The sequence below is a fragment of the Polypterus senegalus genome, chromosome 3 (genome assembly GCF_016835505.1).
Source record: "Polypterus senegalus isolate Bchr_013 chromosome 3, ASM1683550v1, whole genome shotgun sequence".
NCBI lineage: Eukaryota > Metazoa > Chordata > Cladistia > Polypteriformes > Polypteridae > Polypterus > Polypterus senegalus.
The window spans coordinates 218,441,589-218,455,915 of NC_053156.1; the positions used below are offsets into that span (position 1 = coordinate 218,441,589).

General features: G+C 38.9%; 1 protein-coding gene across 1 annotated transcript in view; it reads right to left on the reverse strand.

Moving 5' to 3' along the window:
• Nucleotides 1–14,327, reverse strand: part of slc41a1 (solute carrier family 41 member 1) — a 69,002-nt gene that overhangs the window by 13,592 nt on the left and 41,083 nt on the right. The window contains exons 4-9 of the mRNA XM_039748491.1: nucleotides 9,356–9,427; nucleotides 8,770–8,914; nucleotides 4,437–4,583; nucleotides 2,402–2,549; nucleotides 461–540; nucleotides 199–333 (exon numbers count right to left, since the gene is read on the reverse strand). Coding sequence (XP_039604425.1) covers nucleotides 199–333; nucleotides 461–540; nucleotides 2,402–2,549; nucleotides 4,437–4,583; nucleotides 8,770–8,914; nucleotides 9,356–9,427 — 727 coding nt within the window. The remainder of the gene's footprint in view (nucleotides 1–198; nucleotides 334–460; nucleotides 541–2,401; nucleotides 2,550–4,436; nucleotides 4,584–8,769; nucleotides 8,915–9,355; nucleotides 9,428–14,327) is intronic.

Sequence of the window (14,327 nt, forward strand, 5' to 3'; positions counted from 1 at the left end):
CTTTGCTCTCACTTTTTGTTCAACCCACTGCCAACCTGCAGGACTGACTTACTGAACTACTCTTGAAAATGAGCAGGAGAAACTAATAATATTACACAAATGGAGAAAGAAGTCGCACCAAAGGTATAATAATAACTATTAAAAACATTTTGCACATAAATAACAAGAAGGAGTTGTAAAAAGGAGGCCTGCACTTACTTGATCCAAAAAAGGTACTCCAGGGTGTGGGACACGAGGTTTTAGGAACCTCTGTTTCAATACCTGGAAGCCGGCACATGTGGAGGTAGGTTGAGATGCGGCTGGCCTGCACAGCTACAAGATTTCCACCAACACCTATGACAGAAATCAATGACAGTCAAGGTAATAATGACTGTCAAAAATAACACATCAAGCCACCAAAACCAGTAGGCTGACATATTCACAGCCTGTTTCTGCTGAAAAAAGTCAACTAGTTGCTCACCATTGATGACAGGGGTGAAAACAGCCATCCCAGCAAAGTTAGGATCTGATACAGTCTTATCTAAAATGAGCCCACCAATGCTGGAAGAGATAAGACCTTACTGTTAGTTACCGGGACCAATAAAGCAGAAATGTCCACAAATTCATATGGGTTTGTCCAAAGCACTGTCAAGACGGAGACATATCATTCATTCATTAATCAATCTGTTCACAAATGTTCCATATTCATCCTGTTCATTCATCGATTTTTTTACAAACCCACTTAATCCAGATTTAGGACCCTATCACGATCGCATCAGGTGCAAGGCAAGAACCAATCTGCAAGAGTCACCAGTCCATTGCAGTGCACACAGTTACAGTCACAGATAAAAGGGCCACTTCAGATTCAACAGTTAAATTAACATGAATGTGTTTGGGAAGACAACAAAAATGCCGGGAGTAAAATTCAAGCAGACAAGGGAGAGCATGCAAGGTTCACACAAACAGTGACTAGGTTTGTATTTGAACATAGTCTTGTGGAGATGTAAGGGAGCAGTACAAACCATTATGTCAATGTGCTGCCTTGCGACATTTTTTTAATAGAAATTAATTTATTTGTATAAAGGTCATTTCTTATTAAAGATGAAACAGTGGTGTAGTAGAAAGCACATATTACTGTGAGTAAGCAGTGGTATGTGAGTGAGTTTACCCTATGATGAGCTGATCACATTCTGGGTCAGTTCCTCCCTTGTGCCCAGTGTTGCTGGAATCAGTCCTGCCAGCTGTGGCAATGTGTTGAGCAAAGCAGTTAAATGTATGGACATTTTTTAATTAAGGCTATAATTAGTAAGGCTCCAAATATAAATTTAAATATGAACAGCAACACAGTTCCATAAACACATAATTTACTTTAAAGCCAGCACGCATCCATCCATCCATTTTCTAACCCGCTGAATCCGAACATAGGGTCATGGGGGTCTGCTGGAGCCAATCTCAGCCAACACAGGGCACAAGGCAGGAACCAATCCTGGGCAGGGTGCCAAGCCATGCAGTGAAGGAAAAAAAACACAAAACAAAACAAGCCTTCACAGATCCTGTGCAACCCTCCTCTGGCATTACAAAGTCTATTATGGTGCACAATGATACTCATGATTTTTGTTGAATATGGTAAGAGTTTACTATAGGGTCTCTCACTGTTGATGTAAGTATCTTAAATACCTTCATTCATTAATATCATTGTTTAATGTCTGTCATGCTGCTAGATTTTGACAATTGTGTTCCAATAGTTTTCAGGTAAGGAAGACAGAAGTGTCAAGGTAAGGAAGTTCTACACACTAATCATGATGCCAGAGAGTAGGTGGGGTGTTGCATGTTGATTAGCACATCCAAGTCAGAATATGACTGCATTATGTACACATTGACAATGGTGAATCTATAAACTTATTTATTTTCTAATCACACAGTCACAGGGAGTCAGTCCAGTGGTAGCTTTGGGTATAATTTGGATGGTGTGCTATCTCAGTTCAGAGTCAACAGTCAAGTTAATTTGCCTATGTTTGGGATGTGCAAAAAAAACTAGAATATCTTGGTGGAATAGGAGTCTGCAGGTTGGGGCACCATGCCACCTTATCTTCCATCCAGTTAAATTAAAAAAAAAAAATCTGGTTCATCATTTTATCTAAAAAAATGCTGAGGAGTATACAAGAAATACCAGTAAGTCAAACATTCATTCACTTTTCATAGTCAAGATCTCAGAACGCAGACTAACATTGGTGTCAGGCAGCACCCAGTTTTGAACAGAACGCTAGTCTACTGAAGAGCACATTCACAATATAACATACAGAAGTTTAAAACTTCACACTGTCATTTAAATGTGACAAGAATTGACCTTCAGATTGAGTCCTTTGTGAACACAGGGAAAACAATCTGACCACACACTGGTCCAAGTATTGCACCCACCTACCTGCTGATGGCCATGGCAATAATGACAGGCTCCCAACCAGAGTATAACACCTCTCTTGTGGAAGGGTTGCGGCGGGCAATGATAATCCAGAGTGGGGTCAGGGCCACAAAGAAGGTGCACACCAGTGGATTCACATAGTCATTGGCTTCTGCAATGAGAATCAAGCAGCTGTTAGTAACTGATTTCTAACTGCTGTGCTGTATGATCTCAATCCTAAGAATCAACAATGAAAATTAGATACTTCACAGCTAAACTCGGTTTGGGGGGAACTAACAAGGAGAGCCAAGTACTTTTAAAGCAGTCTTTCCATAATTTAACAGAGTGAAAAAGAAATCAGGAAATTAAGGACAGATGAAAAAAATACTGTCAGAAATGTAAACCTTTTGAGAAAATTAAGAGTGAAATCTGGCAGTTTAAAAGAGAGGAGTCCATTTAAATGTCTGCTACTTGGAAATGAGGATAGACGGAATTATACTCTGATAAATTGTTAAAAAAGGAAGGGGTTTGTGGTGACTTTTTTTTTTTTAATGCCCTTGTACTTCCTTCCTTGACTGTACTATCTGCGTTTAAATGGGGTTTTACTTTATCAATAAGTAAACAAGTGGATTCTTTCATCTCTAGTGTCATGTCACAGATTGTGAAAAGTTGACTCATGGTACAGAGGTCCCTCAGCCCTAATGTGTGATGTAAACCAGATTTTAAAGTTTAATCAGCAGCTGAATGATTTCTACAACACTACCATATGAGGCTAATTGAAGACTCTAAAGGTGCCTACCGTGACTGACTGTGTGATATAAGGAGTCAGAAAATGTATTTTGATGAATTAGAAATATTTGAAGCACATTACCAAAAAAAAAAATCTGGGCTATAAAGGAACCTACTCCCACAAACAAAAACAAATTTAGGGAAAGAATTTAAAAATCTCATATAACATTTGTGTTATAAAGTTTATCACCAGGCTCGCTGTATAATTTTTGTTTAACACTGCATTCATTTAGCAGCTTTTTTTTTCTACAATAACCTTAGAGTGATCTGTAATTTGGCCATTGGATTAATATCCAAATGCCGTTTAACGTTAAGATAACTGGCAAAGACACGTACTCATGGATCAAATTCTTAAATTACAATTCACTGAGATGTTAACTTTGCATTTTGAATTAGGGAGAAGTGCAACTAAAACAAACTAAATTGTTATTGGGCTGCTGAGTAGTACTTTTCAGTTGATAGGGCAATGCTCTTCAAACAGAACCAGAAATCCAGTACTTGTAAACAGGTCAGTTATCATTAACAATTATTATTTTTATTATCCATTCTTCCATTTTCAAACCTGCTTTATTTTGGGCAGATCTAAATCTAGAACCTATCCCAGCAAGCATAAGGCACAAAAGCAGGTAGGCATACATACTTAAAATTCCTATTATTCAACTTCTTACCAGATTGAATACAGTTTCCTATAAAATTGCATTTTGCATTGATAATCAACAGAAGCCCAAGTCAGTTACTAATAAAAACAGGAATTAATCCACAGTAGTATATTGCATTACATTATATAAGCATACACCCACACATAATGTAACCAAGGAATCCATAAGTAAAGATCACAAACAAACTTGTTCTGCTAAACTAGAAGAAGACTTACTGTCCTAGCAGATGGCACCTGCCTCCCTTGGGAACTCAATGACTTTTTTTGGGAATGGACAGTATTATGCTAACTGTCATATCCGACATGTCAGAAGCGTTCAAACTGATCAGACAGGTGTTTTCTGATAAGGAGTCAACAAGATGACAAGTTAATAGAGACATTTGTGGAATGAAACAAGGATGTTCATTCTTCAGGTAGAAGTAGAGCCCAAGCAATTGGAGACAGTAACTCTATCCACTGTGTCATTATCCTGCCACAAAACTTTTTTGACTCATTCTAATTTTCAGGTTTTATATCATTTAAAAGTAAACAATAGATGACGAATGCAATAAGGACAAGACGGGGGTCAAGCAGTGAACAGGAAGGACCTTAGTTTATCTGCACTTTACTTACGTAGTTCTTTGTAGAGACCCCAGCTGATGCCTGACAGCAGCGCCAGAGTAATCAGGTCTCCAAGGCTGGCAGCAATTGGTGTCGCCACATTGTCGGGGTTTATACCAATCTTCCTTGATCCAATAATGACTCCAATCATTATCATTCCTAGACAGAAGCAGAAAAACATGTTAACACCCACTTACACGCCAAAGCACAGCAGCAGATAAGAAACACTTAGACCACCCAGACTTCCCATTTCCACTGTTAGTTAGATAGTTAGATAGTTAGATAAACGCAAAAATGACCTCTTATTTGTATCACCAACTAATGGCCATTGTTTTGCAACTCATGCATCACAGAAAGGCTGTTCTGCACATCATGTATGCAACAGCTTGATTCAAACTACAAAATTCGTTCTCTGCCTTAATCTTTACTGAACATCCATAGGTTTGCCAATTTTTCTCTTCCATAATTCCAGTCTTCATTCCTGCTTTTGTTTTACCCATTGATCATGGCTTGAAGAGGGCTGGTATGCACCAGTACAGAGTATTGGAACTTTTCCAAGTTTTGCAGCTTCATACTTACAGTCTTTGTTATGTACTGGAAGGAATTAAGTAAATCTTCTTTAACCTAACCCTCTCTCCACACACAAAACTCCAAGGGACTGTCACTGCTCCCCCAGCTCCCTGATCAAATGATAGCATATCTTGGCACTCGAAATTCCAAGGGGAACAGTGAAACATATGTTCTATTAAAACATTACACTGTACTTAGATGGACAGTAGTGACACTTGCGTGTCTCTACTTCAGGCACTGGGTGTGATATTGGACAGAAGGTTAGCTACAGTAGTATCTTTGGTTTTATCATGAAGTTCTTCTCACTTTTTTGTTATTTAATGCTGTGTTGGAACAGCTTATTTTTTAAATATAGTGCTTTTCTGTAGTAACTAACATTATATAGTACTTGGTTTCCAAATATGTTTCACAATGTGAGAATAGTGTTTTACAACCCAATGACTTAACTACTATGCCTCAATCTTGGCATAAGAAATGCATTTTCTTTGTTCTTATTTTAGAACAACGAAATGGCCCCAAAATGAATGTGACCATTTTTTTTTTTAAGCTGACCACTACGTCTGACTAACAAACATCTAATTAGATGTTAGGTTTAGGAGAGGATGTGAATGTTTGAGGTGTTCTTGTAGAAACAGCTGGAACTGAATTGCGTGCTTAGTCTAGCTGTTTATTGTCAATATGATACCACAACTAGAAGGGATGCCAAAAGTGTATAGAAAGTAGCTAAAGTTAAAATACTATCCAAAAGTAAAAGTTCAGTGTATGCATCCATCATTTATATCTGTGGAATCTAATTTAGGCATCAAGTGAGCACTGGCATCAGAGGAGACATAGTCATAAGTCACCTATTCTTTAATAGGTTTGATCACAGTAATCCACTCTCACCTCGGAGTACTGCATCCTCCAACCATCCTTCTGCTGATACCAGCATAGGTGAGACATCCCCACCCACAATTACAGCAGCCCATGTGAGCAGAGAGCAAAGCAGCGGGTCCAGATGGTGTATCGCCACGACTGCTGAAGGCATGTGCGTTGGAACTGGGGAGTCCTCTACAGCGCATTTTCAATCTGAGCCTGGAACAGGGGAGAGTCCCAAGGCTTTGGAAAACATCTTGTATCACCCCTGCCCCAAAGGTATCACGTCCTAGTGAGCTGAATGACTTCCGGCCTGTCGCTCTGACGTCACATCTGATGAAGACCATGGAGTGGCTGCTGCTTCACCACCTGAGGCCACAGGTCTGTCACGCCCTCGACCCTCTGCAGTTCGCATACCAGGAGAAGGTGGGAGCGGAGGATGCCATCATCTATATGCTACACCGATCCCTCTCCCACCTGGACAGAGGCAGTGGTGCTGTAAGAATTATGTTTTTGGACTTCTCTAGTGCCTTCAGCACCATCCAACCTCTGCTCCTTAGAGACAAGCTGACTGAGATGGGAGTAGACTCACACCTGGTGGCATGGATTGTGGACTATCTTACAGACAGACCTCAATATGTGGGTCTTGGGAACTGCAGGTCTGACATTGTGTTCAGCAATACAGGGCGCCGAGGGACTGTACTTTCTCCGTCCTGTTCAATCTATATACATCAGACTTCCAATATGACTCGGAGTCCTGCCACATGCAAAAGTTCGCTGATGACACTGCTATTGTGGGCTGCATCAGGTGTGGGCAGGAGGAGGAGTACAGAAAGTTAATCAAAGACTTTGTTAAATGGTGCGACTCAAACCACTTACACCTTAACACCAGCAAGACCAAGGAGCTGGTGGTGGATTTTAGGAGGCCTAGGCCCCTCATGGACCCTGTGATCATCAGAGGTGACTGTGTGCAGAGGGTGCAGACCTAAATATCTGGGAGTGCAGCTGGATGACAAATTGGACTGGACTGCCAATACTGATGCTCTATGTAAGAAAGGTCAGAGCAGACTATACTTTCTGAGAAGGTTGGCATCCTTCAACATCTGCAGTAAGATGCTGCAGATGTTCTACCAGACGGTTGTGGCGAGTGCCCTCTTCTACGCGGTGGTGTGCTGGGGTGGCAGCATAAAGATGAAAGACGCCTCATGCCTGGACAAACTTGTTAAGAAGGCAGGCTCTATTGTAGGATTAAAGTTGGACAGTTTAACATCTGTGGCAGAGCGACGGGCACTAAGCAAACTCCTGTCAATCATGAAGAATCCACTGCATCCACTTAACAGTGTCATCTCCAGGCAGAGGAGTAGCTTCAGTGACAGACTTTTGTCACTGTCCTGCTCCACTGACAGACTGAGGAGATCGTTCCTCCCCCACACTAAGCGACTCTTCAGTTCCACCCGGGGGAGTAAATGCTAACATTAATTTTATTTTAATTTTTTTCATTTTTATTACTATTTAATTTAATATTGTTTCTTTGTATCAGTATACTGCTGCTGGATTATGTGAATTTCCCCTTGGGATTAATAACGTATCTATCTATCTATCTATCTAATGTACATGTGTATCAAGACTAAGTACCATAGTAATAATAATAAATACTACTCATTCAAATGTTCTGACTATGACAAGTCCATGAAAGTTAACCACCTGATCACAGTCCCCATAAGAAAGCCGAGAATTAGGCTGGTTTAATAAAATCTGAAACCTGAAGCTCCGAACTAAGTGTGCATGAAGGTACATCAAGACTGAAAGGTACACTTAGTTCAAAAAGAACATGGAAGTCATGTAATCCCCTGCACCACACAAGGAACCGTAACAAAAGGCCATTATACTCATGTACAGCATCTAGCATTTCTCATGATATAAGACAGTCAACTCCTCATGAACATGAAATTATAAATTTAACCACCATAACTAAAATGCCAATTTCTAAATCTCATATAGTCATTTTTGAGAATTCCACTCTATTTGTTGATGCTTGATTTACAGGGATTAGTACAATAATGTAAAGGAGTGAACTGTACAGTACAGTATACAAGATGGGTTTTTGTATTGAATGGATTTGAGAGGAGATGGGAGTGCTGCTTAAATTTATTAAAGTATAGAGCAACAGAATTAATATAGTTGAGAGAACTGACATCAACACTGGTAAGTGTTATAATAAGCCCATTTTTACTGTATAAAAGGTGAAAAACTATCCATACTTCAGTACATTGTCTGTACACACTGGAACATACAATGTTCCACCAACACTAGGCACAAGGGTGGAATCCATGCTGTGTGTAGTTTATTTTAGGAATTATGGTTAGAAAAAAAATTTGCCATTATTAACACTTTGTATCTAATTGAAACGAAGTTACAAACTTTACTGAAGAATGGTTCAAGATTAGGTTTGGTATGTTGAGTAACCTCTATACATTTCTTCGTCAATCAAGCTTGACACATCAAAAGACATAAAGATCAATAAAAATTAAGAACCTTTACTTTGGAGTTCAGATTTTTATACAAAGCACAAACTTTTCGTCTTTTTCCATCATCGAACTGAGTATATTGGGAGAAGAATGCTAAGGATAGAGCTGCCAAGCAAGAGAAAAAAGAGGAAGGCCTAAGAGAAGGTTTATGGATGTGGTGAGAAAGGACATGCAGGTGATGGGTGTAACAGAACAAGATGCAAAGGACAGAAATATATGGAAGAAGATGATTCACTGTGATGACCCCTAACGAGAGCAGCCGAAAGAAGAAGAAGAAGATGAAACTAACTTTCTCACTCTGATTTGCCAAATGTTTGAAGATGAATTATATGTTTAATCTCTGTGGTCAACAGGTTTGAGACAATCCACCTGCCTCACAGGCAGACACTCACCCAGCAGAAGAGAAGCTATGAAAGCTGTGGCCACACTGCTTGCACAGAGTAGAAGCGCATGGCCAAATTTAAAGCGTCCCTCTGGGATCCAGCCAAATATGACTGCTGCAATCGAGGCAAGGAAGCCAACTACTGTGGCTTGGACCTGAAAAATAAATTGAAAAAATTATTTTCCAAAATAGCCTGAGGTTGGACTGGAGTCTCCGTCTGTCTGCGTGGGTTTCCTCCCACATTCCAAAGACATGCAGGTTATCCTAAATGCATTGCCGATCCTAAATTGTCCCTAGTGTCTGCTTGGTGTGTGGGTATGCCCTGCAGTGGGCAGACGCCCTGCCCGGTATTTGTTTCTGCCTTGCGTCCTGTGCTGGCTGGGATTGGCTCCAGCAGACCCCCCGTGACCCTGTGTTAGGATATAGCGGGTTGAATAATGACTGACTGTTGGATGGATAATTAAGTAACCATAGTTAAGAATTAAGCTACCAAGTAGGTCAGTAACTCTTTCTTTCTTCTCATGAGGGGTAAAAGAACTCAAGCTTCAGGGCCAGACAAAAAATGTAATAGATATCTTGAGGTAGCTTATTTTTACCTGTATGAGAGCCAGGTTCCCAATTATCATATGCCACAACTCCTTTGGGGTATCCATCTGTCCAATATTAGCCTATAGATTGTAAGAAAAAATAAATAGCAAGAAAATCAAAAACAAGGTATAAAATAAAGGATCAAATTTCACTATTTTATTAAACAAGTATAAAAGTGATATTATATGCTGCATCTGTCCTAATCTACAGATGTTTAAAAATACTTGGTTTACTTTGGGTATCTTCCTGTTCTATTTTATTGTAATTAATTTTATTTATGGGTATTTATTAATATCTCATAGCCTTCACTGTGGTTTTATGATGTCACCCTTTTGAAATGTTACACTTGCTGTCATGGATGCTTTCTCATTGAGAGGTTGCCTGTGCTCCGGTATGAACTTGTTACATGCTGAGCACTGTCTTATATAAGGAAAAGAGGCTGTAGAAGTTCTTTGTGCGCACTTAAAATTCAAATCTTTATTAAAATAAAATAGCCAAACTAGATTCAAAAGAAAACCTTTTGATAAAACCTGTTTGGGTACATCCCAATCTTCACCCATGCTCAGTAGCTCTGGGCAGTATCCAAAAGAATGAGAACATGAGTACAACCTGCTGAAAAAGCTGGTTCCTGTGCAGGGTTACTTGGCCCATTCTCCACAAGCAGGGCAAGGACTTCAACAATACAGAAGCACCATGGAGTAGAACCACTGCTTCACTGAATTAACAGAAGCCTGATTGGAATGTTTTGGCATATAGTCAGGAAGCTGCCAACTTTGGCATCAGGAGCACAGCAACTTCATCAGGAACATGGAGTGAAAACTAATCAATAAATGAAAAGTGCTAGGCGTTATGACTTCTGTTAGCTCTGTATTTGTTATATATTATTGATTTCTGGGTTGCATTTTCATGAACATAAGATCCTTTACAATTGAGAGGAGAGCATTTGGCCCATCAAGCTGGTTTAGTTAGCTAATAGCTAAATCATCCCATTATGTCATCTAATATTTTTCATACCCCCATTGTTTATGAATTGCCCCCACCCCCCAAATAACAAACCACCACTCCTGCCATCCATCTTTAAACATCTATAGTGGACAGAACAATTTAAATTGATAAATTTTGAAGTGAACTTCCTGCTCATATTACTTTGTGGGGGAAAGGGGAAGAAGAACATCAAAGTGAAGATTCTAAAAGTCATCATAAGGCAAAGCAGACTATGCCTTTCAAAACTTTGTTTTTAAACAAAACTGATCATAGACAAGTGATGCCTGAAAAGTAATGGGTTTAAGAGGATAATAGAAGTCAATAATTAAAAGAAAGTATAAATCAAGCTTTGAGATGGGAGGAAATGTAGAAGACAAAATGAGAGAGAATGGTTCAAGAAGGCAATATGCTGTGGCATCTATAAAGTACAAAAACAATTGTCACTGCTGATGTACTCCAATGTGACACTGCTAACCATAAAGTGGTAAATATGTGGTATTATAAAATATACAACTAAAATGTTGCAAAGCTTCACAGTTTAGTTGTAACCTTAGCTTAGCTCATCATGAAACCAATTCAAAATGTAAATCCCAGAAGGCCTCCATGTGCAAGTGTCTGTACAACACTATTTTAAAGATTTGCCACGTCAAATTTTAGTTAAAAGTGATTGCTTCTGACTTTCCCCAATCATTCCAAGTGACTCAGACAACTCATGTTAGAAGAGCAGGTCAGCCTGACACTGGTCATACTAATCAAACTTCTGTACTCTCTTTACAAACCAAAATCAACAAGGATGAACTAGAACATTGCGAGAAACTTTCACCAAGAGGTCAACATTGATCATTACTTTGATGTAGGTCACAAAAGCATTTTAATACCTAAATAGCTGATTAGATGGGGTGCGGTAGGTCATTTTTTCCCTTTCTAACACAGTTCTCATTTTAAGAGCAGCTGAGCTCTTTTCACTTTTATTGCCATTATTTAAGACACTACTTTAAACTTTGATGCAGCTTATAATTACATGTTGTAACAAAGGCGCTTTATAAGGCACATTTAAAAATACAGACTTTATTTTTCTTCACCCGTGGGCGCATGTCTTCCCCGTGACCCACAGGCAATACGCAGTCCCAAAACACAAGCAGAATACCGCAACACACTTTTCTTCCACTACCACCACTCCTCCTCAAGTGTAGTCTTCCTCCTCCCGACCCTGGCTCTCCGAGTGGTGGTGGCTGGGCCCTTTTATAGCCCACCCGGAAGCGTTCCAGGTGATTAACCACCTGGTCCTAATTGCACTTCCGGGTGGGGCTGAAGACTCATCCAGCCGGGCTGTGGGAAGCAGACAGCCACCCCTAGCGGCCAGCCAAGCTGTGGAGGACTCCATCTTCCATGGAGCCCTGCGGTTGGGGAATCACCGTCGGCCAGGGAGGCTGCCACCAAGCGTCCCGGGGGAGGTATTGGACTGCCCATGACGGCTCCCCCGGAACATAAGCAGCAGGGGCGTCCCTGCCGGGCATGGGACCCGGCTGTCCTTCACAATGTACATGTGAGACAATAATGAGAAAAATGGTATCCGATTACATTTTGGGAACACTTTGTTATAATTATTTTTTTACTTGGGTTAAAACCAAATTACTACATTTTCATTTAAAAAATCTCAGTCCACACTAGCATCTTCACATTAGTTACAAAAAAGTATGTCTGTGCACACTAAAATGACTGAAAACACATATAACGTAGACATTTGCCTACACTAGGCATGTACACAGAGATGGCAACACCATCAGCCGTTAAAATTATTGCAAAACTATAGCAACCCGTAAATAATGTGCCTTTTGTTCATGTATGAAATATTAAACTGTACAAAATGCAATTTAGATGTATAGAGTTAAGGAAGATATCAAGCGCCACAGAAGCAACTCTTCTATGATGAAAAATGTTTTATTTTCACTAAAGGGTGACCAATCAGGGAATGAGATATTGTAATGAGCAGAATCCAATCTGGGAAGGGCTTTGTTATAAGCACAAACAAATCAAAGTGCGATTAGAGTCTACGTTGAAAATGTCTGGGTGGTGTAAATGAAAGATGAAAACTAATATGACTACTGGCGAGACTAATATGTAAGTTTTTAGTATGAATGGGGTCTTAGTTTGGGGAGGGGAAGGAAAGAGTAAAGATAAAGCTTAAGATCAAGCACAAACATTTTACTCAAAAGATGCAAGTAAAGCCGAGAATCAAACGTGACGAAAATATTTCATTTTAGCGGCTTAATTCTTATTAACATATTTATTTTGAAAACTTCTCACGCAGTACTGCCGGGATAGGCTCCAGCTTCACATGATGATAAAGTAAATTAAATGCGTGTGAAAATGTTTTTTTATACATATGTATTAATAATTCATAAAGTATATTTGAAAGATACTGTAAGTCTATCATTTGTAAAGAAAAAGACACCATACTCTATATTGGTTCACTTATAAAGTTCTGATTATCAATCTACACAATTTCTGATATGATGGTTTCAGAAATAAGAACAGTTATTATATGATTTTGGAACATGTACAGCTACAATTTTTGTCTTATTCAGTGATTTTTTTTTAGATTTTGGACTTAGTATTTTTATGGTTACATCACCATTTTTATGTACTGCCACAATTAAATGGGCAGAAAGAAAGCAATATTTAACTAAAGGACAAGGAAGTAGGAGAGTACATTTTTGTACAAAAACTGGCCAAGGTCAATCCCTGAAAAAGAAACAGACACTAAAAATCAGCAATACATGATAAGCAGATTCAAAATATAAATTTCATGTAAAATCACATGAGAGGGTCTACACCTTATATTACAAGAAAAAAACTAACACTGCATAATTTTTTTAAATCCGGAAACACTGGATAATGAATAACAATGTGCTGCCATCTTAAATAGTAACAATCCAGTGTAATATGTCATAATAGCCTGGAATCAACAGACATAGAAAATGATGGTACCCGTTACTGAAAATAAGAAACAAAAATAAACATAAAACACAATAAACATAAAACCATTTTAAAAAGTTTGGACTTTGCAGTATTTTGAGTAATCCTGGTGGCTGTCATCACCTATTCAATCTTTCCATTAAGGTGGACAGAAACATTTAGCATTTTTGTTTAAAGTAAGACTGAGGCCTTCAGTTAATTCCACACTCAAAAAACACGCTTTCCCAGAAAATAAAATGAGGATGTGGAAATCAGTGCACCAAACTGGGTGATTAGGAAACTAAGACAACTTTCAGTCAACAAAGTTTATTAAGTTTAATCTGAGGAATAAATAGCAGTGCAGAAAAATGTAGCATGAAAGCACATACTAGACATGTGCTTTTCAGAAATTATTAGATGATATATATATACACGTTTGGCCAACTTCAAAATAAATGTACAGATACTATGGTCTGGTGTCTGAGACATAGAACTTGTAACACACTCACTATAAATTAAGATGGGGTAATCAGACCATTTCCTCCGCCTTAACAAAATGGTACTCAAGGTAAATCAACCTGAAGTTGCAAACCTAATGCCCTTGCTCATTCTGACTACTCAACCCCAGATGACTGATGTTAAGACACTAATAATGAGATCTATTATTAGCCACAATATATTATAATGCAACAGGGCAATTTCATAAACAAAGTCTGATGGGGAGAAAAAAAAATCTTCCTCCTCCATCTTTACAGCTCATTTCCTTTTCATCCACCCATTAATTTTAATCCAACAAAACATCAGGGGTAAAAATGACAAAAAATAACTTATGAAATCTAAAGTATACAAGGCAGACTGGTTTGCAATTCACTTCCACCTACTACATAAACAATCAATTTCAAGTTCAGTCAGTTTATAATCCCACAGCGGGACTGAAACAAATGATATTATGAAAGAACTGGGAGGAGGACACCACTGTTCCCTTAAAACGAATGATAACTTGCACCAGTAGGATTCAATCCAGCCAAAAATTAGGAA